At 48.1% G+C, this 24,792-nt stretch overlaps 1 protein-coding gene across 1 annotated transcript in view; it reads right to left on the bottom strand.

Annotated features, from left to right (window-relative positions):
• Window positions 1-6,177: 6,177 nt before the first annotated feature.
• Window positions 6,178-24,792, bottom strand: part of CSMD1 (CUB and Sushi multiple domains 1) — a 2,021,046-nt gene continuing 2,002,431 nt past the window's right edge. Inside the window, exons 66-70 of the mRNA XM_045997494.1 lie at window positions 22,168-22,329; window positions 20,090-20,202; window positions 19,235-19,322; window positions 12,614-12,746; window positions 6,178-9,493 (exon numbers count right to left, since the gene is read on the bottom strand). Coding sequence (XP_045853450.1) covers window positions 9,334-9,493; window positions 12,614-12,746; window positions 19,235-19,322; window positions 20,090-20,202; window positions 22,168-22,329 — 656 coding nt within the window. The 3' untranslated portion in view covers window positions 6,178-9,333. The remainder of the gene's footprint in view (window positions 9,494-12,613; window positions 12,747-19,234; window positions 19,323-20,089; window positions 20,203-22,167; window positions 22,330-24,792) is intronic.

Here is a 24,792-nt window from a genome sequence, read left to right as displayed (position 1 = left end):
CCAACAGCTGATGAGGGCTCCCACCCTGAGCCTTGATGGTACCAGCAGGAGGAAGGTAAAGGACAGAGGCAGTGCCTGGTGTCCCAGAGCCCAAGCCCTCGGGCAGTAAAGGATCGGACAGCTGGAGGCCAACATAACCTCAGGCGAGACCTGGGAGCCAGTGTGCAAAGCGATGCTCGTTTTCCAAGTTGTCTATCCATCGGCTCATAATTAGCCATTTTTACTAAATCCATAAAGATTTAATAATGTCACTTAGCTGTGCATTGCTTATCAAAATGTTCAATTAAGTGTAGTATTTATCTGGGACAGAATAAAGAAAGACACGGCCCGATCGATCTGAGTCACCCAGATTCTGAAGAACGCATGTTAGTACAAGTGTTTCTAGATCCCTCTGGAGTGAACAGTGAGCTCCTTTCGTTACACAGGATGGACAGGCTCTAGAGCCCCTAGGACAGCGCTGCACCTGAGGTCACAGGTGACCTGTGCTTAAAGCTTATGAAGCAGGCAGAGCTCATGTCAGGGTTCTTACGCCAAAAAAGAAAGAAAAGAAAAGAAAAGAAAGAAAGAAAGAAAGATTTATGTAAAATCTTTTACATAAATATAAATTATTTCATTACAATAATTCACTAAATTCATAATAGAATTGAAATAGCACAAACAGCACTCCCACTGACCACGGGGGCCCTTGGGGTTCCCACAGCTTCCCCTGTGAGCCAGCTGTCACCCTCTGAGTACTTTCTGGCAGCCCTCACACTCTCCTGAAGATTTAAAACAACCCGGGAAGGAGAGCAGAGACCACAGCAGACAAATCCCCCTGGGGCCACATCATCTGCACCGTCTTCACACGCACCCCGGCTGCTTCCCTACAAGGCGGTCACTGCGTGTACTGGACGCTGCCTGCCTGGTGTGGACTGCAGCAGCCTGGTGCGGGGGGTTCACCTCCGAACACTCCTGCCGCAGACCCTGCCTCCCAGCCTGTGCTTGAAGGAGTGAGTTTGCGGTCAGATATCCACCATCGATTCCCTGGACGGCGGCTCCGTGATTGCCTCTGTTCGTAGAAGAAAAATATGCAGCATGTTTTTTTTTTTTTAAGACTAATGGGCGCAGGGGCACCTGGGTGGTTCAGTCCGTTAAGCATCTGCCTTCCCCTCTGGTCGTGATCCCAGTGTCCCGGGATAGAGTACCCCATCAGGCTCCCTGCTCAGCGAAGGGTCTGCTTCTCCCTCTCCCTGCTGTTCCCCCAGCTTGTACTCTCTCACTCTGTCAAATAAATAAATAAAATCTAAAAAAAAAAAAAAAGAAGAAAAAAAAGACTAACGGGCACAATGACACACTGTTACAAGACTAACAGCAGAGTTCCGAGCGCTTGCAGTAATCACAGAGTGTGCAGTTTCCCGCTCTGTGTAACAGTGGGTAGTCTTAAAAGTATTCCGGAATAATGCACCTGCCCCAGGGAGAAACAGGCATGACTTCCGTGCAGGAGAAGAAAGAGCTGCTATCTCCAAGCGACTCTAAAGTAGGAGTATCTCCAGTGTTTTCCCCAAGTATCCACTGGCTAACGTTACTTACAGAAGTTCACAGGCTTTCTAAATGAAGCCGGAGATAGGGTTCCTCATGTAAAACTTCGGGAAATTGGCCAGAAGGGAAGGTTACAGGGTCCCCCAGTCTCAGGGATGCGTGGAGGAGAGCCACGTTTGACCTCCACAGGCCTGTTATATTAAGACTTTGAGTGTAGGGTGCCTGAGGGCTCAGACGCTTCAGCGTCTGCCTTCAGTTCAGGTCATGATCTCAGGGTCCTGGGTCGAGTCCGACATCAGGGTCCCTGCTCAGCAGGAAGCCGGCTTCTCCCTGTCCCTCTGCCTGCTGCTCCCCTGCTTTTGCGTGCTCTCTCTCTCTCTCCATCAAATAAATAAATAGAATCTTTATAAATAAACAAAATTTAGGCTGTAAAACTTTCCAAAACCAGCTCAGGCATACTGTGTGATAAAAATAACATGAAGTTATTGTACAACTTTGTCAATACTAACATTTTCTTTTCTACTTGATTCACATTTCTGAAATACATACATAGATTACTTGTACAGTGATAGATAAATGAGGGATCGCTAGGAGACTGATAGGAAGGTGCGTGGTGGGTCAGAGAGATAAGAGGCAGGGAACTGGGCACTGCGGTGTCCTGGGCCGTATGTCATGCATCTCACACCCCCTCTCACATTCTCCATCCTCTACACCCAGACAAGGGAGAAACTATGATTTCTCCCATCTTCCACGGCACTAGTAAAAACCTTGCTCAAATTTCCACGGCAGACGACTCCGCGTACCCCCTCAATTCCAGTCCTCTGTTCCTTCCCTAGAAAGAGTCCCTAATCTGAATACGACATTAGCCTATCCCAGGCATTTCTAACACGGTACCACGTGCATATGTATCCATTTACGACACATAGTATCCGTTTGCATGAATTTAATCATCTTGTAAATGGCTTCCATCGTTCCTATTGTTTTGCTGGTTGGTTTTCTTCAGTGGGAAGGCGTGTGCTTGGGATGTGAGCACCTGCACCTCTGCTATGTACGTCCGTCCCGGGCATGTGCCCCCAGCGGACTAGACTCCCTGATGGCACCACGTGTCACCCTGCGGCTGTAGGGGTGAAGACCCAGCCAGAACTAAGAGCTGAGCCTGTCAGGATGGTGACCACAGTGGAGACTCGCCCCGGGTCTTGGCTCTCCGGGCACCCCTGACCTGGCGAGTGTATGATACGGTTGGGCGTGCAGGCCTGGCCCCGACCGCAAGGCTGTAGCATGACCTCCTCATGTCGTGAGAGCGTTGAACATGCACAGCGGAGGAAAGAACAGCATCTTCACTCTCTTGGTGTATATCCTCTCCTCACTCGCCCCCTTATCAATTAAGGAGTCCAAGTGGCCTGAAAAATTAGGCTCACTTGTCATCCAACACCTTCCCTAGAAGTAATATTGTTTTTATTAAGGATTTTATTTATTTATTGGACACACACACACAGAGAGAGAGACCATGAGATGGGGGAGGGTCAGAGGGAGCAGCGTTTCCCCGCTGAGCAGGGAGCCCGATGCGGGGCTCCATCCCAGGACCTGGCCAGGATCATGACCTGAGCTGAAGGCAGGGGCTTCACCCACTGAGCCACCCAGACTCCTCTATAAGTAATCTTGTAACAAACTAAAATCTGCTTTAATATCCACAAAAGGATAACATTGAAAGACAAAATAAACAACAACAAAAATTCTTCTAAAGCAGGATTGCACAACTATGCCTTCTGCCCTTTCTGCCCCCAAAATTCCTTAACAAAAGCCGCACAGGGGCTGTGTCACCATCACTTAGGGACCTTGAGTGGCGGCCATCGCCGCCACGGACCGTCGGGATGGCCACGTCCCCGTGACACAGCAATCCACCGGACCGGATCCGCGTTAAAGCCGGCACAGAAAGCTCTTGCACAGTCTCCCGGCCAACCGAGCACTTTGTGTCACTTCGCAGTGGGCGCCGGGGTGGTGTGGACTTCCAGAGACTGGGGCTCGGCACTGGGGTCCCGGGATGCATGGCGGGATTTGGGGTCTGGCCGGGTGCAGAGCACAGAGCGTGGGCTTGGGGCGCATCACGGGAACCTGTTCTAAACCCGTCAGGGGTGTTTCTACTGCCGGGTCCCCTGGGTGCAGGGACGAGTACCTAGGCTGGAACCCTGCGGTTATGGAGAGGGGTGGACAAGGGAACAGCCTGGACATCAGGCCGCTGGGAGGAGCGAGGCAGGTGCACGACTGGGCTCAGCCCAGTGGCGGCCTGGGCGGCAGTCAGTGTTGGCCCTGCCGGATGCGTCTCTCACTTGCGTCCTGCCTCTCAGACTCAATTCCCCAGAGAAGAGTCGTCCTGGCTCAGAGGGACACGTGCCATCAAAACCGATGGTCGCACGCAGAGCTCCCGAGGCCACCCAGCTGCGCCCCACGGGGAAGGGGAGACGGCCTGGCCCCAGGCAAAGGCGTCCAGAGGGCAGATGGCACCATTCTCGGGCTTTCTGCTGCTTTTTGTCGGTTCGGAACCCAATGCCGTGCGACACGCGTCTGGCGCCGGGAAGCGGAAGTCTGGCCGTGCTGGCTGGGGGAACCGTCTTGGGAACGAGCCGGCGTCTTCCCGTGAAAGAAGCCCGCGGCGCTGAGTGTGGGAGCGGAGGCTCGGGCTGGGCTCAGGACAAGCCACCGAGCCACCGCAGGGCGATCCGCCGCATGCCGCGAGCCCAGACTCGGGGAGAGTTTTGGGAAGCAGCAGTACTGCTCGGTCACCTTTCAGGAGGTGCGGGTGGAAAGGTCAGCAAGAATAGCTCTCGCAGGGTTTCAGCGTGTTAGCCAAGGGCCCACAGGATGCTGCGGGGCTCCCGATCCCAGCTTATTGTGTCCCAACCTCCGGAGGACGCGTCATGTTGAGGCACCCGGGAGACAGTGAACCTGATCCCGGGCCCTGCTCGTGTCCCCAGAATCCTTCACTCGGGGTCATGTTTAACTGCATGAAGCCAAAACCAAACGATGTCCAGCTAGAATGAAGGCATTTGTTTTTAATTCTGGGTAAGAAAATGCTGATGAATTTAGTAATGTTGTATTTCTAGCAAAGAAGAAGAAAGGGGAAGCAAGAGGAAAGTAACCTCCACTGTCAGCCCACCTGGCTTGCCTCCTTGGGTGAATTAACCGGCTTGTCTGCACGTCCGGTCTTGCTCTGTAAAGGGAAAACTGTCACACTTACTCTGCTAGGTTGGGGAGACGATGTGAGGGGAGGCAGGTCACACTGAAAGGTCCTGGGTTCAGAGCAGGTGCTCAGTGCAAAGCAACGAGAAACATCCGTGGATCCATAGAGACCGATCTACGTGGGACAGAAAACTTCCATTTCTCGGAAGCCCCTGTGGGGTGATTTTTTTTATTTTTTATTACTGGTTGTTTTTCATTTTGTAATAACTTGACTCTCGGGAAAATTAGTATATCACTCTGTTTAACTGCAGGACATTTCAGCTTGATGGACCACAAAGGACTTGTAAAGTGCTCTGTTTTCTCTCAGCTCCAAAATGAGCAGAGGACAGCTGGCTCTGCATTTTAAAGGCTGTTTGAGAGGATTTTTTTGAGCCTTCTTCAAGTGTGACATTTAAAATGCTTCGTTAAATATGTGCAGAATGTTCTTATATGTCATTTTTCAGCACTATAAACATTTGCAGAAAGAACTATTTTTTTTTTTCAAATTATAAAAATACTGGGGCATCTGGGTGGCTCAGTGGGTGAAGCCTCTGCCTTCGGCTCAGGTCACGATCCCCGGGTCCTGGAATCGAGCCCCACATCAGGCTCCCTGCCCAGCGGGGCGTCTGCTTCTCTCTCTCCCTCTGCCCCTCCCCCTTCTCGTGCTCCCTGTTTCTCAATCTCTCAAATAAGTAAATATTAAAAATCTAAAAAGGTGTCCATTTCTTCCAGATTGCTGAATTTGTTGACATCTCGTTGCTGATAATAATTTCTAGTAATTGTTTCAGTTTCATGGGTGCTAGTCATAGAGCATGTGTCGGGATAAGCACTGGGTGTCACCTACAGTAACGAATAGTTGAACGCTACAACAAAAACTTACAACGTATTTTATTTTGGCTAACTGAACATAATGAAAAATTTAAAAATTAACAAAAATAAAAAGTAAAAACAAACAAACAAACAAAAGAAATCACCCTGTCCTACAAAAGCTGTCCTTAAAGGAATTAAAATTTCACTGAGATGTGGGTCACCAGGCTTCCTTGCGGAGACCACACTGAGCGGGAGCCAACTACTCCAGTACCCCTGTTTGAATGGGGGGCTCACTCAGTAATGGCTACGTTCAAGCAGGGGCTTGGAAACATCAAAAAAAAATCTAAGAAAAAAGCTTTAAAAATTATTAAAATGCAGGCTTGATTTTGGTCTGGAGAAGAGTGAAAGCTCGAAGAAATAAGTCGGCTTCCCCACGGCCATTCCCGGGGCCGGGACTCCTCGCAAGCGAGCGGTTTATCAGTCGTCTCCGCGATGCTAACGTCTGAGAAAGTGCAGAGCCCAGCTGCCAATTCAGAGAAAGTGCCTCACGAACACCTCCGTCCTGTGCCTCCCCTGCCACAGACCCACAGGCACATACGAGGCTGAAATAAATCACACCAAGAAATAGAAATCTAAAATTAAATATTTAATTAGAACTCTGATTTGCTTTAAAGATAGGTGTCATTGCACAGGCTATATTACACTCTTTATAATTTTTTTGACAAAAAAAGATACTGTTGATTTTAACAGGCCACTTGAATATTAATACATGTGTGATAGGATTGGAACTGAGAATCTGCTAGAGATGGGACATGGTACATTATTGGGAAAATTACAGTTTTGTATTGTAAAAACATTTATTTTTTTAACAATTTACCTACATTAATCAAAAAATTACAGCATATTTAATAATTTTACAAATTCTTCATAAAAAATATATCTCTGTACAAAAAGGTCGTTTGCACCTACTTCATGTCAGCAGCATGTGGCGAGATGGTGACACGGGGCGGGCAGCGATGCGGCGGGTTTCCTGACCATGACACCAGCGTTCGTTCCCCCTGTTTGAGAATCGCTTTTTTTGTTGTTGTTTACAAAATATCTTACAGAAGAAAAAAATTATTGCAGCTAGCCTGAAGAAAGGCAAAAGATGTGGGAAACAAGCAGCAGTTCTAAACAGCTCTGAAGCACATGATCTGGGTTGGCATGGGGTCCCACACACGGGCTCTGGCGGCTTCCGGAAGGGGTCTCACGGCCCCCGCGCGGGCAGCCCGCGTGCCGACTGCCTGCGTGAGACCCTCCGACACCTCGCGGGAGGTCTGAGTCAACGCTGCACACACCCTAGGAAGAAACTGGGCGGGATTCTCACGGGAGAATTTCGTGGGGTGTTCTGCTGTTGGTGTGGAACACCATGCCCCAAACTGCAACCGGAGGACGGCTGGCTCCGCACACAAAGGAGAGTGGTATCTGATCGGATGCGTGTTTCTGTGCGTGTACGTATGTCCTGTCGGTTCAGGAATCGGTGACGGCATGGACCGGCAAGCGGGTCAGGGACGGGGGGAGGGAGACATTAATCCAGACGCTGAAGTCAGCATTTTGCACCTAGTTTGAATGACTCAAACTTAGATATGTACAATATATTTATAGATATGTATGTATGTATATATATACACCTAATATATATAGTAACCCTGTTCTCCCCTGCACACAGCGGTCCCCGAGCTCCCTTTGTCTTTGCTCTGGTTCAGTGTGCGTGTCAGGAGCCTGGCTCTGGCTGACCTCGTCTAGTCTAAGGAGCGGAGCCCGAGTTTGCAAGGCAAATCTCCGGTCACGTGACCAGGCTGGCCAGAGAACAAGGGGCAGAGAATTCAGCGTGGAACTTCAGGATTGAGAATTTGGAGTTCAAAAGGCAAACAAGTCCCTAGAAGAGGTCAGCGACGCCCTCGTCACAGCATACGCCCCTTCAAACGAGTAACAGAACAGTGGGCGTCGAGACAAGGCCACGAAACCACTCATGTCAAAACACATGACGGGAAAGAATGAGCTATTCTCCTCACAGGTGTTTGTGTCTTTCTTTTTTTCCATTTGTCACCTGTGAAGTCCTGCATTTAAGTGTTCAACAGAGCAACGGCTCCGTCCGTCTTAAAGCCAGGGAGTGCGTCCAGTACGACGACGCGCATGAAACCCCCTGTGGATGTGGAAGGGGAGGAGGGAGACATTTCAGCGCGTGAAGCAGGCAAGTTACACCCAAATCATAAAATAAGCAACATCTTCTCAAAATGCTTTTATCAAACCGTTTTAAATAAAAATAAACACGGTCTCCACACGGATTCTGTTACAGCCACATTCCCGTTGCCACGCCTTCTCCTTCCTCTGTGGATCTCACCTGCACCCTGGGTCGCCCCTGCTCCACTCACACCGAGCCTCGCGACGCACGTCGAGCACACTCGAAAAATGAACACTCCCCAGGTGGCCTTGGCGTCTGGCGTTCACACGAAACAAAAGACCAGCGAGGTATGACACGTGTCATCAGGACAGAGGAGAGTGTGCCGTTCTCCGTCGCCTGCACAGAGACACGCGAGATGGCGGTCCTGCCGGGTCCCACTGACCACAAGCGGTGCCATCGTTCAACGCCACGGCCGCGGGCGGCGAACCACGGCGCACGGGGAGCACGACGGTGAGCTGAACCCCACGAGTTCATGAGCTCCCAGAGTGAGGTGCTATGGACGTGTGCACATGGCAGAGAGACACGCCGCGACCACCCTGCCATCCCGTGCCCCACCCCGGTGCTCACGGGCAATGCCGAAAGGCAGAACGTGTGTGGGAAATGAAACATAAAAAGGCCCCTCTTTTTTTCCCCTCCTTCGACATCTTCAGTGAATTCAGCACGCATACGCATCTAAAGCAGCAGAACAGAACACATCTCTCCAAGACCGCACTTCCCTCTCAATCCTGCGCCGGGTCTGGGGGTACTTCCTCTCAACCGACCGGGTGGTAGATGTCTAGCTGGACCACATGAGAAGATGCTTATATACAATGGATAGTGTGTATAAACCCTGTGTAGATAGTTTATTTTTATCAGAATCTTACTCAGTCATTCATAACACACTAGTGCAAAAAATTGTGCATCAAAAATTCTGCAATAGAACAGCTGACTGGGGAGTTTGCCAGTGGCCCTAGGAATGGACACTGAAGGGAGCTGTGAGTCCTCAAAGCGTGTCGGGTCTCAGGAAGGACAGAGTGAAGCGTTGGCGGGTGTGTGCGTCTGCCAGAAAGGTGACTTCTTCAAGAGAGCTTATTTTTTTTTTCCAGAGTATTGATATTCATGGGGGTTTAAAAAAAAAAGAAAACAAAACAAAAACACAAACTAAAACAAAAGACCAGAACAAAGTATTGTGGTATATTGTGGTGCTGCCATTTTGTCACCGCACCCAAAGGACGTATCCGCGTGCCCGGAAGATTGCATTGAAAGGCATCCCAGCCACACAGAAACGCGAAGTCCGAGGCATCGAGTACCAAGCTGTCGGCGTGACTCGGCAGGCTTCCTCGAGCGCGCCATGACCCCAGGCCGAGGCTGCGAGCCGGCCGGGATGCGGCTGAACGCGCCCTCCGACCTGCAGAAGACTCTGGCACGTGACCGGAGGTTCCCGCTGCATGGACGCCGGCACAAGATGAGAAAGGTCAGCGCAGCGAAGCCGAGGGTCGGAGGGGAGGTGGTATATGGCACCAGAGGGCTTGCTGCTCGTCCGTCAGAGGTATGGCTATGAATCGGTCCTGGCGGGGCACTGAGGGCTATACCACCGTACACACTGTGTTCAGAGTCGTGTCAAACCGCACAGCCTTGGCTTCTGTGGGTTTTAAGTTTGTATCATACATGGGGTTTTCAAAGGAAGCTTGTCCGTTGCTGTTCTCATGTCCCGCGTAGCCATTGTATTGAACTTTTGGTCTCGTTCTAAGGGGGGGAAGAAGGAACACGCGGTTAGCACCCAGATTTTAAGAAAACAGGCACCGCAGCGGGGTCCCGGGGCACCGCATCATGCCTGACTCAGCAGGGATACACACACGAGGGCACACAGTGACGGGGAAGGGGCCCATCTTCACACGTTTGACCGTTTTCTTTCTTAGAGCCCGTTGTTGGGGTGTTGCAGGTGGTTTAAAACACCGAAGCTCTTTCAAAATCAAAGAATTATCGGATTCCTGGTAATACTCTCGGCAAAATGGAAAGATCATCAGAGCCAGAGCTGGGTGGATGCTGGACTAGATATTTGTCACTTTTAAGTTCCATGACCTTGGGGAAGTCACTCCAAGAAAAAAGCGAGAGGGCTCGTCAAGACGTCGACCCTTCAGGACCGTCCAGATTAAGGAAAAGAGAAACGGACTTCGGTTCGCTGCATTTATTGTCCCCCGAACGCGAGCTCTTTCGTGACGTGACAGAGCCTGTGATCTGATGTCACAGAAACGGCACTGGACTGTGCCAAACTACCGGTTACGTTTTCTAATTAAAAGAAACGCCTGTGTGTGACCTAAGATAGAGACTGGAGGATTTTTAAGGTAAAAGATGTAAAGCTATCTATCTAGTCTGCCTCCCTCTCAACCTTTTCCAGGAGAAATTGCATAAGAAGGCTACACCGGGTGTGAAAACGGAACTTTCACCTAAATGCCCATGCCAGCAGAAACACCCCTGCACACTGGATTCGATGATGCTTCTGTTTCAGGGACTTACTAGCAGATTTTCTTAATTGACATTATGCTCACTAAAAAAAAGAGAATTCAAACTGTGTCAGTTTCAGAGAATTAGGCTTCTTTCCCCAGAAAAGCAGTTTGCAACTGTCCCAGGACTTGGGTAGGTCTTTGACGTTGAACTTGAAAATGATCCAGCATTAGAAGTTAATAAACAATTTCAGCCAAGCGTTAGTGCAGTTGAAAGCTGGCTAAAATCCCCATGTCATCTTCCAGGTCAGGAGTCACCCCCCCGCCCCGGCACTGCAAGGAAGCCCTCCAGAATTGGAGGGGACCCCAGGACCATAGAGAAGGAGACGTGTACAGAGCAGGTATGTGGGAGTCCTGAGTCAGGAGCTTGGCCTTGACTGAAGGCATAATTCCAAGCAGAAAGTAACGAGAGAACCTCAGAAATTAGCAGGAACAAGGTCTTCACTCGCGAAATGTAGAGCCAACTGTTGAGGGAACTTTGACACCTGTAGAGGGTAAGGAGCCCGCGTAGGGAAAGCTCATAGCTCGGTGTGTTCCCTGGGCACATGGCAGCAACTCAGAAGAAAATGAATTCTTGACATGCCCAGGTGATCAGGCATGGCCCGCTGGCTTCTGCAGAAATCCCCCAATTCCTCACAGGGCACCGAACCAGAGGACTACAGGAGCCTCTGGACTCAGCAGTCACAGGGCTGAATGGCTCTCGAGAGCCATGAGATCAAACAGCCTTCTGTAGTGTTCTAGACGCAGCACAGCGTCCTGGGTGAAGAGCCACGTCGAGAGCGAGACACGCAGAGATTATACGCCCGCCAGCCCACAGGTGTGGAAATGCAAAGAAGGGATCAAAGTCAGAAAACAAGTCAGAGGTACCTCCGTCCCAGAGGCTCCGAGTACTGGGGAAGCGTCTGAGGTTGAAAGACCTCGGTGTGATAAATATCGACTGTTCCCCAATACTCTGTTGTCTTCAAACTAAGGTAGCATCAGGAGAGCTGATCCATTTACGCACATGTACATACACCTGTGTAGGGTTATCTCCCGAAGCGCTCGGAGGCGTGATGGGGAAAACTTTCTCAGAGACTCACGTAAAGGTCTGCCTCACGGGGAGGCACATCGAGGCAAACCTCGCGGGCAGCTGGGGACACTGTCCCACACCCATCTCTAGGTCCGGGCAGAGGACACTCCAGGAGACTCCCAGAGACTCCCTGATGGACAGGAGACATGTCAAAAGGTGGGGAGAAAGAACTTCAATGGAGTGCACGTTTCCCTAAGGGTTAACAGGGCTGGCAACAACGCCACCAAAAAGCAAAAATGAATTTGTTGGAATTACACATTCCCACCGTATATGTATCTGTAAGGGTACAGTGGTTCCTAGAGAAACATGTGAAAGAGGATATATTTGTAATTTATACTTCTTTAAGAAGAGAAGCACTTCTGAGCATGGCATTTTACTGGATAAGGTGGAGAGATAGCTTTTTTTCTATTTACTACACTTTCAGCTAGCTCCAAGGAGAAACTTGAGGATAAGGCTCACCACACCTGTGTGCAAAGAATATAGTTTTCTCTAAAAGTAACAATAATTAACAATATGGATGGGCCAAAGTATAATTTTATCAACTATTTTTATCAACTATTTTATCAGTAATTTTATCAACTAACTATAGGAGATTCCTTTCATCATTTTTTTTTAAGTAAGTACCTTACTAACCACAAGAACGTGGAGACGTGCATGCGGGCTGCTATGCAATAAAACTGTGAAGTAACATTCTTCCTACTTTATATAATTCTAAAAAGCCTAAGAAAGTACATATTTAAAACTCTGCTCTGATTCATTTAAAAAAAATCTTATACCAGTTTTTCTTCTTTTAAACTGGAATTAAATAGAAAAACAGAAATATCTGCATTATATAAATGAACATCGAACACTTTTAACGTACCTTAATCTTATTTTAGGGAATTGTAGAGGGCTTTTTTTTTTTTTAAACTATATGTGGGGATGCCACTATTCTAGGTAGTATTTCGGAACAGTTTGGCCTATGTCATATTCTTCGGGGACATATATTATCCAGATAAAGACAAAATGTATAAGAACTCATAATTCCTCCACCATTTATTTTTGCTTTTTTTTTAGTGGCCGGGGTGGCGGCATCCACATTAACCGCAAGGAAGGGCGCGCTGGAAATGTGCGGCCTGCGAAGCCAGGGACACCTTGTCGCGCGAGCCTCCTTAATGTCAGCGGGAGTGCGGGGTGCGGGGTGCGGGGGCCGGCTCGGGTGCGGGGTGCGGGGTGCGGGGCTGCGGACGCGCACGGACAGCGAGCACACGCCCCCCGCCCCCGCGCCGCGCGCAGGGGTCCCGCCGCGGGTACCTGTGTTTGTAGAGGTAAAACGCGAACCCCGACAAAATGAGAGCGAAGAACGGGACGAGGATGGCGGCCGCCACAGACCCGCTGCTCGTGCCCTGGTGCTGATTCGGGGCGTCTTGATCCGAGTTCAGGGGATCTGGAAGACAAGAGGAGGCGACGATGCGGACACCGCACCCACAGACACGCACCCCCGCGGGGGCTTCGTGAGTGGGTCCGGCTCTGCGGCAGGAGTCGCGACTCCCCAACCCGGCGCCCTTTCTGCAAGCCCGTCACATCGGGGCTAAGGGTCAGGGGACAGGAAACTACTCCGTAAGGACGTCAGGGATGCTGTGGAGGCCTGGACAGGCGGGCTGGGAGGGGGCAAAGGGCGGCGCACACCGCGGCCCGGGACGCAGGTATTAGCAGGTGCGCGAAGCCGAGGGAAGCCCCCGCGGCGCCGTCCATGGGCAGACGGGCCAGCGCCGGCTCTTTTCTCCTGTCCCGGACCGAATCCGCTCGACAGAAGTCGCCGAAATCACGTCCACACCCTGGGTCTCTCCACCCGCGGCATCTCGGTCTCCGCATGGAGTATGGTGGTGCGACCTCCTTCCCTGGAGCGAGGCCGCAAATTCACTTGCGTTTAAGCGTGCGCAAGAGAAGACCACAGCTCAGTGTCACCAGGCGAGCTCCCACGAGGACACGGACCGTGATGAAGCATGACTTCTGTCCCTCAGAACGGAAGGCAGAGGTCAGCATCCCGGCCGTCATGGAGAGGACCTGGTCGTGAATCTATAATCCGTATCTACAACGCAGCAAATGCGTGCGCGACCCGGAGACACATGCGAACTTCGAAAATTCAAGTTAGAAAACACGGATTAAGCAACTATTGCCAAATAAAGAGGTTTGTTCTAAAGAGTTTACTCATGAGATCAATTTTGAAATGTGTGCGGCTTAATCACGTGGGCTCACTCAGTGCGCGAGCGTCATGGATCACGACCGGGGCCTCTGAACGCAGCAGGATTGTTCCAAGTAAGCGGAGCTCGGCTTAGAAGTATTCGTCCGGAATTTACGGACTATTCAGTAAAAGAGAAGTTTTCATTCTTTTTTTTAACCCACAAACCATAATTGTAAATAAACAATCAAATATTACACACATCTAAGTAGGTTTTTACATAAACATTCTCATTTTCACCTTGGAAACATGACAGCACTATGATGTCATTCCTTCAGCAGACGCGGGAACCTGCTACTTCCCGCCGTCTCAAGGTTTACACTTCATATACTTTACTTTATACTGCATTTCTAATATATTTTATAGCTGATGTTGGGTGTGTGTAACTTAACCGTATTTCTCTGAGCTCCTGCCTTCTCAGCGCCTGTGAATGAGATGTGACGTTTCACTCTCAGACGTGACCACCACCTGCCATGGAGGGGAACCTCTTCCACCAATTCTGGTTCTCTCTAAATCTCGTATCCCACTGGATTTGCCCTGGGCCCTCGTCAGGGTGGCGGAGGCAGAGCGCCCGAGGTGGCCGGGAAGCCAGCCCGTGGCTGTGGTGCTGGACGGCATGGAGCGCGCCGCTGAGTGCCCCCGTGACGGGTCCAGCAACAGCGGCAGAGTCCCGGGACCGGGTGACGCCGTCCTCGCAGGGAGCTGAGGCACACCCTCAGGTGGCAGCAAGTCTACTAATTCCCTGTGATATTTAAGTGCCAGCAGGGCACCTCCACTGCCTGGCACGCAGCCCAAGTTCATGGGGACCCGGGAGTTCTGGAACGGAAGCTCCCATATGTGTACCAGAGAGCCTGGGGCTTGCTTTCCGCTTGAATCCCCAGTGACTACGAGAGGACTCCGGACACTGGAGCTGCTCACTCAGGGCCTGTCAAGTGGAAAATGGGGCTTATGGTACTTGAGCCCCCAACGGTTTCTGAGAAGCTACCGCCCGGCCTTCTCTCGGCTGCTGGCAGTCCGTGAATCTCTCTGCCTCCTTCTCATAAACTTGTGCTCCGCTTAAATGAACCAAAGGGACTATTGTTATCTGCAGACAAGACTATCTGTTTTCACCATCATGGGTATCAGACCTCTCATCACTAAAGTCGTGAAAAACGGATATCCCACAAGAGACTGTGCATCACAACACGGCTATACAAGGTCTTTGAAACCGTACAGCGAAGCGACCGTCTACACTGGAATTATTGTGCCGTCCGGAGCTGCTGTTTATGTCAGTTACCGGCCTGCTTCCGTAATCTAAAGGGTAATACATGCACATGATATTAATTAAAACGGCATAAAAACAAATAAACAGAAAGAACATAAAGGACAATGGAAATGAAGGGCTGCTCTTGGCCCTTTACGCCAGTCTTCCTCTTAAGGTTAACCATTTTTTGATGTCCTTCCAGCAATGTGCTATTCATGTATATGTTTGTTCCTCTTCCCTAAAAAATAAGAACACTAGATACATTTTTTTTTTGTATTTGGCTTTTTAAACTTAACCATATATCTTTGAAATTTTTCTCAGTACCTATGAATTAGATTTATTTCTTCAGAGGTAGTGTTTTATCAATGGGATATGCCAGAATTTTTTTCAGCCAACCTACCTCTGAAGGACATTTTGGCCATTCCTAATATTTTTCTAATGCTGCAATGAAATCTTTTTTTTTCCCCTAGAGCGATATATCCGTAGGAGTCAAAACATACAGGATAAATTCTACCAAGCAGAGTCATGGCCTAAAGGAATCTGTGACTGTCATGTCATTCCACCGTCCCCTCTACAGCTGTGCTCTGACCTCACTTCAACCGTTACGTTATGAGGCCAGCACGGAAGCACCTGAACAAGGATGTAACGTCCAACGTGCTCTCCTCTTCCCCCTCCTCCCTCGGGACTCCTCTTCACACTCTCACTACTACTGCTGCTCCCACAAGTCACACACAGTGTGTCCTCCGTTTCCCACTGACATTTCTCCGCTTAGGAATGAAGGTGGGCATCTCTTCCTCCGTTCGAAGCTAGTCCACTCAGGTTTTTTTTTAACATCATTAATGAAAGAAATTCATAGACAGTTGGTAACTCACTGAAGATAAACACAAATCTGTTGGTGCACGAAGAGGATGTGACGTGTGTGTGTACAGGAATGTGTGCAGACACACAGCGTGGAATATTACTCAGTCATAAAAAAGAAGGAGTTGTTGCCATTTGTGACAGCACGGGTAGACCCAGAGGGTATGAGGCCGAGAGAAATCAGTCAGACAGAGAAAGACAAACGCCAGATGATTTCACTTCCACGTGAGCCTAAAACAAACGGAAAGCAAACAGACCCTCAAACTGAGAAAACCACGGCTGCCAGAAGGGAGGTGGCTGGGGGACAGCAGGAGCAGACAAAGGGGAGTAAGAGGTACAAACCTCCAGTGATAAGACAAATAAGTCACAGTGATGAAAAGCACAGCATGGAGAATATTGTGACTAATATTGTAATAGTGTCGTCTTGGGGCTACATTTATCGCGGTGAGCACCGAGTAATGAAGAGGCTTGTGGAAACACTGTGGTGTGCACCTGAAACTAATGTAACATTGTGTGTCAATTCTCCCTCAATAATAAAACATACATAAAAATAACAATAAGGTGTACATATGTTCCAAAATTTTTGGTCTATTCACACGGTGTTACAATGATCACTATAGTTTAATTCGAGAACACCGCCGGTCCTCCTAAAGGAAACCCAGTGTCCCTTGGAAATCATTCCTCCAACCTCCAGCTCTGAGCAGCCACTGAGCTGCTGTCTCCTTAGATCTGCCTTTTTCTTCACATAAATGGAATCATACAGTATGTGGGGTTTTCTCTGTGAGTGGTTCCTCCTACTGAGCAGAAGGTCTTTAAGATATCATCGTGCTGTACAGACACACCATCTCTTCACCTGCTCGTCAGCTAATGGGCATCTGGGTGGGTTCCCTTTGCGGGCTACTAGGAATAATGCTGCTATGCTCCTTGTGTCTACATTTTTGTGTGAACACATGTTCTCACACATGTTCTGTTGGCCGTACATGGAGTGGAGCTGCAGCACCGCATGGTAACTCCAAGATTGACTGTTTGACGAGCAGCCAAGACTGTTTCCCACTGCGGCTGGACCACTGGTGCATGCCATCCGTGAGGTACGAGGGTTGTGATCTCTCCCCACTCAAGCCATGCTTGTCTGTCTTCTCATTGGCATTCTGGTGCTTGTGGGGGGGGCGTCTCACTGTGGTTTGATTTATGTTCCCCGAATGACTCGTGATGTTGAGCATCTTTTCAGGTGTTTATCGATCATTTGTAGGTGTTTGGAGACATATCAACTCAAATCCTTTGCCAATTTTTTAGTTAGGTTATTTGAGTCTGTGTTATTGAACCAGATAAGCCCTTTATATATTGTGGATACAAGTCCCTTATCAGATGCATACTTTGCACTGCTTTCCTTCCATTCTTTGTGTGTGTGTGTGTGTGTGTGTGTGTGTGTGTGTGTGTACTCCTGGAGTTGGGGTTGGGACAATTCAGCTTACATGGGGAAACCAGCCTATCATTTGGTTTCTTATACCTGTTTTTGCTTTAGAGTGTCCTTTCCACCCAACTTGGGCTGGTATCCACTTACTAAAAATCGCTTTCTTTCCATTTATCTACTCACTGGAGACAATGAAGACGTTTATTTTTATCCATAAAAAGTGTTTAGCCAAATCTGAGATGAATGGTCGCTGGTGAAGCATATGGAAACGTCAACTTTTCTAATTAGCTGAAGGGCAGACTTGCTTGGGATTCAAATTATTCGTGAGGCAAACTGCTTTTCCTGACAACAAACTCCTCATCACAGGGGAACAAAGATTACTTGTTAAATCAAGCCGTTGTTTTGTGAGATTAGGAAGAAAGGGTGTCAGGCGAGGATTTTGGTGGCAGCACAGTGATCATGAGCCTGGCTTCCTCGGCCGAGTGAACCCAGACAGCCATGGGGTATCTCGTACAGCTCCCTGGGGTGTCCTTCCGCGGAATTACTAGAGTGTGTGCCCAGGGAGAAAGGAGGACAGAGAACTGCAGGGATTTGGCTCCAAGCAAGAGAAAACTTTACTCGTCATTAGTGTTGGTCCAGTGCATTTATCCTATTTCATCGCCTCAAAATAACGTGACCCAGTTTAAAGTGCTGTACCCACCATGGCTAACTTATGATTTAAAGCTCTTTACTTAGAAGCACTGCGTTTGGAATGATGGAATTCGAGTATTTTATGATTATTCTTTTTCGATCAAGAACTTTTTATTTTTATTTTTTATTTTTTTGTGAGTTTAAATCCAATTAGCCAACATAGAGTGCATCATTGTTTCAGATGTGGTGTCTAATGATTTGTCAGTTGCCTACGACACCCAGTGCTCATCACGTCACATGTTTTTTTTACATAGTAATATACAGGTTGGGATGCCTTTCCTTTGGAATTGCTCCATATCATGATAAAAGTCTTACAAAATGAGTAACCGATGACAACCGTCCCAGGATGTTACACTCATGTGTCTCTGAAAGGTAGCTCAGGTATCAAAGCCTGTATGGACATACAAGTAAAGTGATCTATACTGGTCAGAGAGACATGGGCTAATCTCCCTACAGAAAGGCATTTTCTCATCCCTGTCAGCAGTGACTTCCATCGGGGAAGAAGTTCAGACGGCACAAAGCAAAGGCTCGCACCATCTCTCAATCTTGGTGACAACGCAGAACTGACTTCCCTACTGGGATGTCAGCGGAAGAAGCAGGCCTGAGAAGATTGCGAGTCATCCTGCATTACAAAACTAGCTGGTAGGTGACACAGGATTCTCATCTCGCGATTTCTTTTCACATATTGCTCTCTTCAAGGACGAAGGTAAAGATGAAGTTGTAGAGAAAGGTAGGAAGGAGGACCCGTCTGCCTATCTACGGTAAACTTTTTTTTCTCCTGTAGAGGTCATGGATATCTCTGCATGTCAATACACAGTCCTCACTTCTTAATGAAAAATACTGAAATACTTAAATTTAGCTCCCTATTTAATGGGACATGCTGTGTCAAATTATGTACTTAAGCAACTCTTTGATGATAGATGGTGAGATGCGCGATCAATGTTCACATTCATCGGGTTGAAATCCAAAGGCAGACGCACTGGGTGACAGGTATCGTCAAATCGCCTGTATCTACTCAGACAACCCTCCAAAATGGAGTACCCCAGTGGTCATTGCTACTGTTCCCCAGAATAGCTGCTTAAAAAAATTTACATTCTAATAATGAGAAATGGAAAATCTTTGTTGCCGTAACATGGATTTTTTTGAAGTTAAAGATTGTTTTGTTGGGTGTTGGCCACTCCTAACTCCTCTGATAATTTTCTCAGGGCAATGTCGTTAGTTTAATTCTTTAACTGAGTTTCATCTTTGCCTTGTTTTCCCCACATTTTTAGTGTCTCTTTCTAGGGTAGGGGTATTAATTGCATAGGTGGCCTCTTGTTTCCAGACCAGCACTGCGCAGTTGTGCTGTTCGTAGCACTTATTTCTCCTTCCCCAGAAAGTCCGCTCATCCCTCCTGCTCTGTGTCCATGTGCCTTCCCATTACTTTCCAGCCCCCATGTGGGAAGACCAAACTGACGGTTGATTTCAAACACAGAACGTAAGAGCAATTACCTTGTCTTTCGAGCTTGAATCTTCCAAAGTCTTTTCCATGAATATCACCTTGAAAGGTAAATCCTCCTCTTTCGAGTCCCGACGAAACCTGATATGCACGAAAAGGAAGAAAACAATGCACAGCGAGGGTTAATGGCGCGCCCCTCGCCCGTCTGGTAGCTGTACCTGTCACGGCGAGATACTACAGGTTAGATATTTCTGTCCTCGGTCCTGCCTTCCAGGGATACTGGAGCAGGTAAAACTGGAAAAGACCTACGTGAACTTCAGCTCACATCTACATTCTCAGTATCTCGTTTTTACCTAGAAATAGTAAAATTTACAACATATTCATGGCTTAACTATCCTTTGTGCAGGGGACTGTTGCATGAATTACTGTATAACCTAGATGACATCAAAATCACTCTGTGACCCAGCTCTTGGCCGGTGCACACCACATGAGGCCATATAACGCACACCATGGTTGCCTTGCAGAGAAGGATCCCAACGAGTCTGGGAAGTCTCCATATCTAGGAATGAGCTTTTTTTTTGGACTTTCGGAGTGGTTACCGGAGGGCTGGGTTCAGACTCCTGCTGGAATATGCCGTTAAGCACAGGACGTGGCTCTAAGCTCTTGTTCTGTCCCCAACCGTAACTACTCATTTGTTTGTCATTCCAGAAACGGGGTTTCTTCCTTCTTAAAACAAAGGGGTAAAAGGACCATGATGTTTGCGAAGCAGAGGGAACAATGTGTTTTCAAGGGGCAGACGCCACCCGACTCCCATCAGCAATCCCCTGCTGGCGTCCTCTTCCACCTCGCACAGACAGCAAAGGTCAGCCCCCCCGTGCTGAGTGACAGTCCCCACAGAGAGTACTTACATAACCAGCTAGTCCCCAGTTGTCATTTTCAAACTTGCTTACAAAAATATCTGCAGGGCCTTTAATCTGAAAAGCTTTCAGAAGTAAGTGTGCCTCTTCTTTCTTGTAAACTCCTACCAAAAATATAAATAATAATAATAATAATGATAATAGTAACAGAAATTATTACTTTTATTCTTACATTGTCTCTTTAGTCCCTCTGTTTTCTTCAAAAGCATTTCCTGTTTAAGGCTTTTCCTAGCTTGGATGGGTACGACCCATTCCATTAAACTCAACATCTCCATCCCACAGAAATCAAGGTAATACTCATATTCATTTAATTATTCTTTTTTTAATCTAGCATTTTAAAGTCATATTGCGCTCATTCTTGAGGACAAAGAGACTAAGACTGTAAGTGTACATCTCACTACTTCGGCGGATGAACCGCACCCCGAGATGAAACGAGCAGCGCGGCCGACACAGTGTGCTGGCATGCTTCTGTCACCGGCTGCTTCTGGGCTGCAGGGACTCGAAGGTCACAGCTCCAGCCCCCTGGGAGGCAGCTGGAGGGAGAGCTTAAGAATGTCGCCCAGAGGGGCGCCTGGGTGGCTCAGTGGGTTAAGCCGCTGCCTTCAGCTCAGGTCATGATCTCAGGGTCCTGGGATCAAGCCCCACATTGGGCTCTCTGCTCAGCAGGGAGCCTGCTTCCCTTCCTCTCTCTCTGCCTGCCTCTCTGCCTACTTGTGATCTGTCTGTCAAATAAATAAATAAAATCTTTAAAAAAAAAAAAAAAGAACGTTGCCCGGAGAGGAGAGGTCACCGTGTGGCCCAGGGGGCGGGGAGGGTGTGCCAGCAGTCAGAGCGCTGCCAACCATGGGAGGAAACAGATAAATCAGGAAACAAACAAGCAAGCATTAAATAGATAATAACACGCCCGGATGTCCTCTCTGCAGAGAAGACAGGTTCGAGGTTCAAGGAGGATCCCTGGTTTGTTTCAGGGAAGAAAGGGGGAAGCTGACCCGCCATCATTCTTTCTAAAGGTCAAGCCTGCATCTGTCCAGTGGTGAGTGAAAGAGCAGGGGCCACCCAAGGTCTTGGCCTTCAGACCCAGGGCCGCCTGGTGGGTAACTCAGGGAAAAGCCCAGCCCTCATGTACAAAAGGTACATGGTGGTAAGAAGTGACATAAATGAAAATTTTTTTAAAAAGACATTCGATGTAGTCATAAAGGTGATATGCATCTTAGTGGTTAAGAGTGTCGACTCAAGATTCAGATTTCTGAATTCGCATTCCTGAGTTCAGATGGCCCGTCTACCGTGTCCCCTTAGGAAGGCCACTAGAGCTTCCTGGGCCTTTCTCTGTCTCTCATCGCTCTGTTATCAGTAAAGAACGTGACTGATACGAATGCCCATATCACAGGTTTGAGGTAGGACTGAGAAAGATAGTGTATGTAAGTACCCATGATGGTGTCTGGCATCTGAACCAAAACTGTTGTTATTTTACTAACAGTGGGATGACCTCTGCCCCCCAAAAAAATGAAAAGAAAAAAGATAAAAGAAAGTCTCCTGAGGAGCACATGAGTTGATGAAAAGGAAACTGTAAGAAGTAGTTTGGAGGCCACCTGGGTAGCTCAGTGGGTTAAGCCTCTGCCTTCAGCTCAGGTCATGGTCTCAGGGTTCTGGGATTGAGTCCCACATCGGGCTCTCTGCTCAGCGGGGAGCCTGCTTCCCTTCCTCTCTCTCTGCCTGCCTCTATGCCTACTTGTGATTTCTGTCTGTCAAATAAATAAAATCTTTAAAAAAAAAAAAGAAGTTTGGAGACAGGCACATATGAATATCAACCTCACACCTTTGACTCAGTCTGTCACGTGCATAATCTGGAGCAAATTACTGAGATTTTCTGTACTGGTTTTGTAATCTTATCTTTAGAGAGGAGAATACCGACCTACCAGTTACCCAGAGGATCCCAGGAGATGTAGTTGGTGCCAAGCCAATGGGCTGTTAAGGAGCGTGTGATCAACGTCAGCCCCCTCCCGGTGAGAGGGTCAAGGTGTATTCCTCTACAGTCCGCAGTTCCTAAAAGGAAACGCCCCAGGGCCTACCTGTCAACTTCAGCTCCACCTGAGACGCCTCCAGGAAGGTCGCGTTCACCTTGCTGCTCGTGGCGTTGAACCAGTCCACCGTTAGAGTTGCGGGCTGTCTCTTCCCTAAATATTCATAATATCCCTTCCACACGGAATTGATAAAAAATACATCGGAAGGAACTGTTGGAGGGGAGAAGAACCAGAGGAATGTTAGCACACACCGAAAAATTAAACCGAGATCTTTTTCACAACACAGAGGCATACTAAGAGTCAAGTGAGCGATCCTGATCGGGATGGTGATGAGGACAGACGTGGCCAATCCGGGGCCCTTCACAGCGTAAGTGGGATGGAAATGAAATGAGAAGGGGATGTTTGAGATGCACGTTCATGTGTGTTCATTGATTTGTTGGAGGAATACTTTAGATGTCAAAGCTCTCCTGTCTGAGTGGACCTGCCGGGCCAGAGGGTGGGGTGAATCAGTACTCCCTCCAGGAAGGTGGGTTACTGGGCTGTAATGAGCACATGGTGGCTGAGCCCCTGGTGGATTCCCTGGAAGCTTAGAAGGCTCAGAGAGCTGACATGTACCATCTGCCAGGAGTCCCATGGCCCAGAAAGCCTGCACTGAACGCACCAGCAGAGGACATCAGCTCAGCTCATGAAGAGAGGGCTTCTCTGAATCCAGAGATCATTACCTCACAAAGAGAGCCCCAACCCACTCACCCACACTCCTCCAAGCTTGCAAAAAATGCTCCCAGATTGCTAAGAAGTCAGAGACAATGTTGTCAAATGTCATGTACGTAGAGAAAGACATCTCTCCCTATGATTTTTGGCAAATCCACTTGCAGCATCCCGTGATGAGTCCACACATAGACTGGGCCTATGTTCATGGGCCCCTTTTCAGGACCATTTCCCTATCTTCCCAGACCAGCTCCACCCATGAAACCTACCCTAGCCACAGATGAGTTCAAGAAGAACGTGTCATCCCTTCCTGCGGTTCTCAGTGGACTCAACTTGTAATAAGAATCACATTGAGAAGTTAAATAGGCTAGAAACTATGGTCATCAGCATAGACATCTAACACACCTGGTGATCGATAAGGGATGTTGGACATGTCTACCTATCCATGGTGGCCCTCCAGGGGCCAAGGCTCAAATGCCAAACCCGAGGACTTTTTTTTCCTTTACCAAAATTAATAGCCTTTAGAATAGTGTCAAGATAGTTTCCCCTAATTAGATCATGCCCTCTCAGGGGAAGCTATTCATGTACTTCTTCAACCTGTCCCTGAGGTGAGAGTCTTGGCTGGTGTGTCAGTTGCGTGGGTCATGCCTGACTGGGAAGAGTAAGGGACACCCAGCGTCCCGGAGGCAGCGTGTTTGTATCCAAATAAGGCCATGGACAACGTGGCAAAGATGGTCCTTCAGGGCCCTTCTGGTTTGCAGCGTAACACATCTGGATGTGGGCGCATGTTAGGCTGCATGACCTCCACAAAGAGCCACATTCCATTAGCGAGACCCTCCCGAAGGAATGAGAAGAGGGCACTGATGGGAATGGATGTGCCTTCAACATAAAGCATGTGAGTATGTCAGTATCTTTAACAAAAAATAAGCAAACAAAAACAGAACAAACACACCACCACCACAACAGATTGTTTCTGTCCCCTGAAGACCATGTTCCTGGATAAAGAGTACTGATTTCTGTATTTGACTTGAACTTGACATTGGAATAGAATCATTTATAACGATTTTTAGAAGTAGCTTTTATCCTTCATGGTGTACACTGGAAAAAGTCCTTTCATCATGTTGGGACATTTGCCCTCGTCTGAGACTGACATGTGTTACTCAGCATTGTGACTTATCAAGAGGATTACATAAATGGTCTCCACAGTTGAGGTCAGGACAGACCTTCCTGTCTAAGAAATCAGTGTTAAAACCTGAATAAGGAAAACACTAGAGAAATGACCTTAGATATTTATGAGTTTTCTATTTCTGTTAAAAAAAAGTTGACTTAAGTTATAATTTGGGGACACACTGAATTATTAAAATAGTCTCTATATTTATAACAGAATAGGCCAGGTGATTTGGAGTCATGAGCATCTTCCTTGGGAAATGGGACTTCATCTGTCTGATTTTCTGTGTCAAGCACTTAGCAACGCACCATATATAATAAATAGTGAACATTTTAGGAGGCAGAGGATGCCTGAATGATGGAGATACTTGGGAAAAAATGGAGCTCCTCATTTTTGCTCCTCAAGGGGACAGGTAATACTGTCAAAAGGCTTCATTTCTATTAGCTTCCTGTTTAGAAGAAAGAATCGCAACCCTCTTTATAAGGCTCTCCATTATATCACATTCTGTTGTCAATATTTTATGTACAGTTCTGCCCACAAAATGCCTGAGCCCCTCTGCACGAGAAGGCGTGTGAGAAGGCCAGAGGGGTTCCTCCTAATTAAGTCTTGTTATTTCCTTGACCAACCACCGTTATGGAAGAAAGAGGAATCAGTATAGACTTGGTGTTTTCCATAATTGAAACATTAATTCCTTCGTGGACTAATGGAATCAGAAATTTGTGTGTTAAAACTTGTTTCACTGTGCAGAGTAGAGAACAAGTCACTTATTGGATTGAAATCTAGAACTGTTCTGGTAT

The sequence above is a fragment of the Meles meles genome, chromosome 2, assembly GCF_922984935.1.
Source record: "Meles meles chromosome 2, mMelMel3.1 paternal haplotype, whole genome shotgun sequence".
Taxonomy (NCBI): Eukaryota; Metazoa; Chordata; class Mammalia; order Carnivora; family Mustelidae; genus Meles; species Meles meles.
Note: the sequence above shows the minus strand (reverse complement) of the source record. Positions and strands in the feature narration are given on the sequence as shown.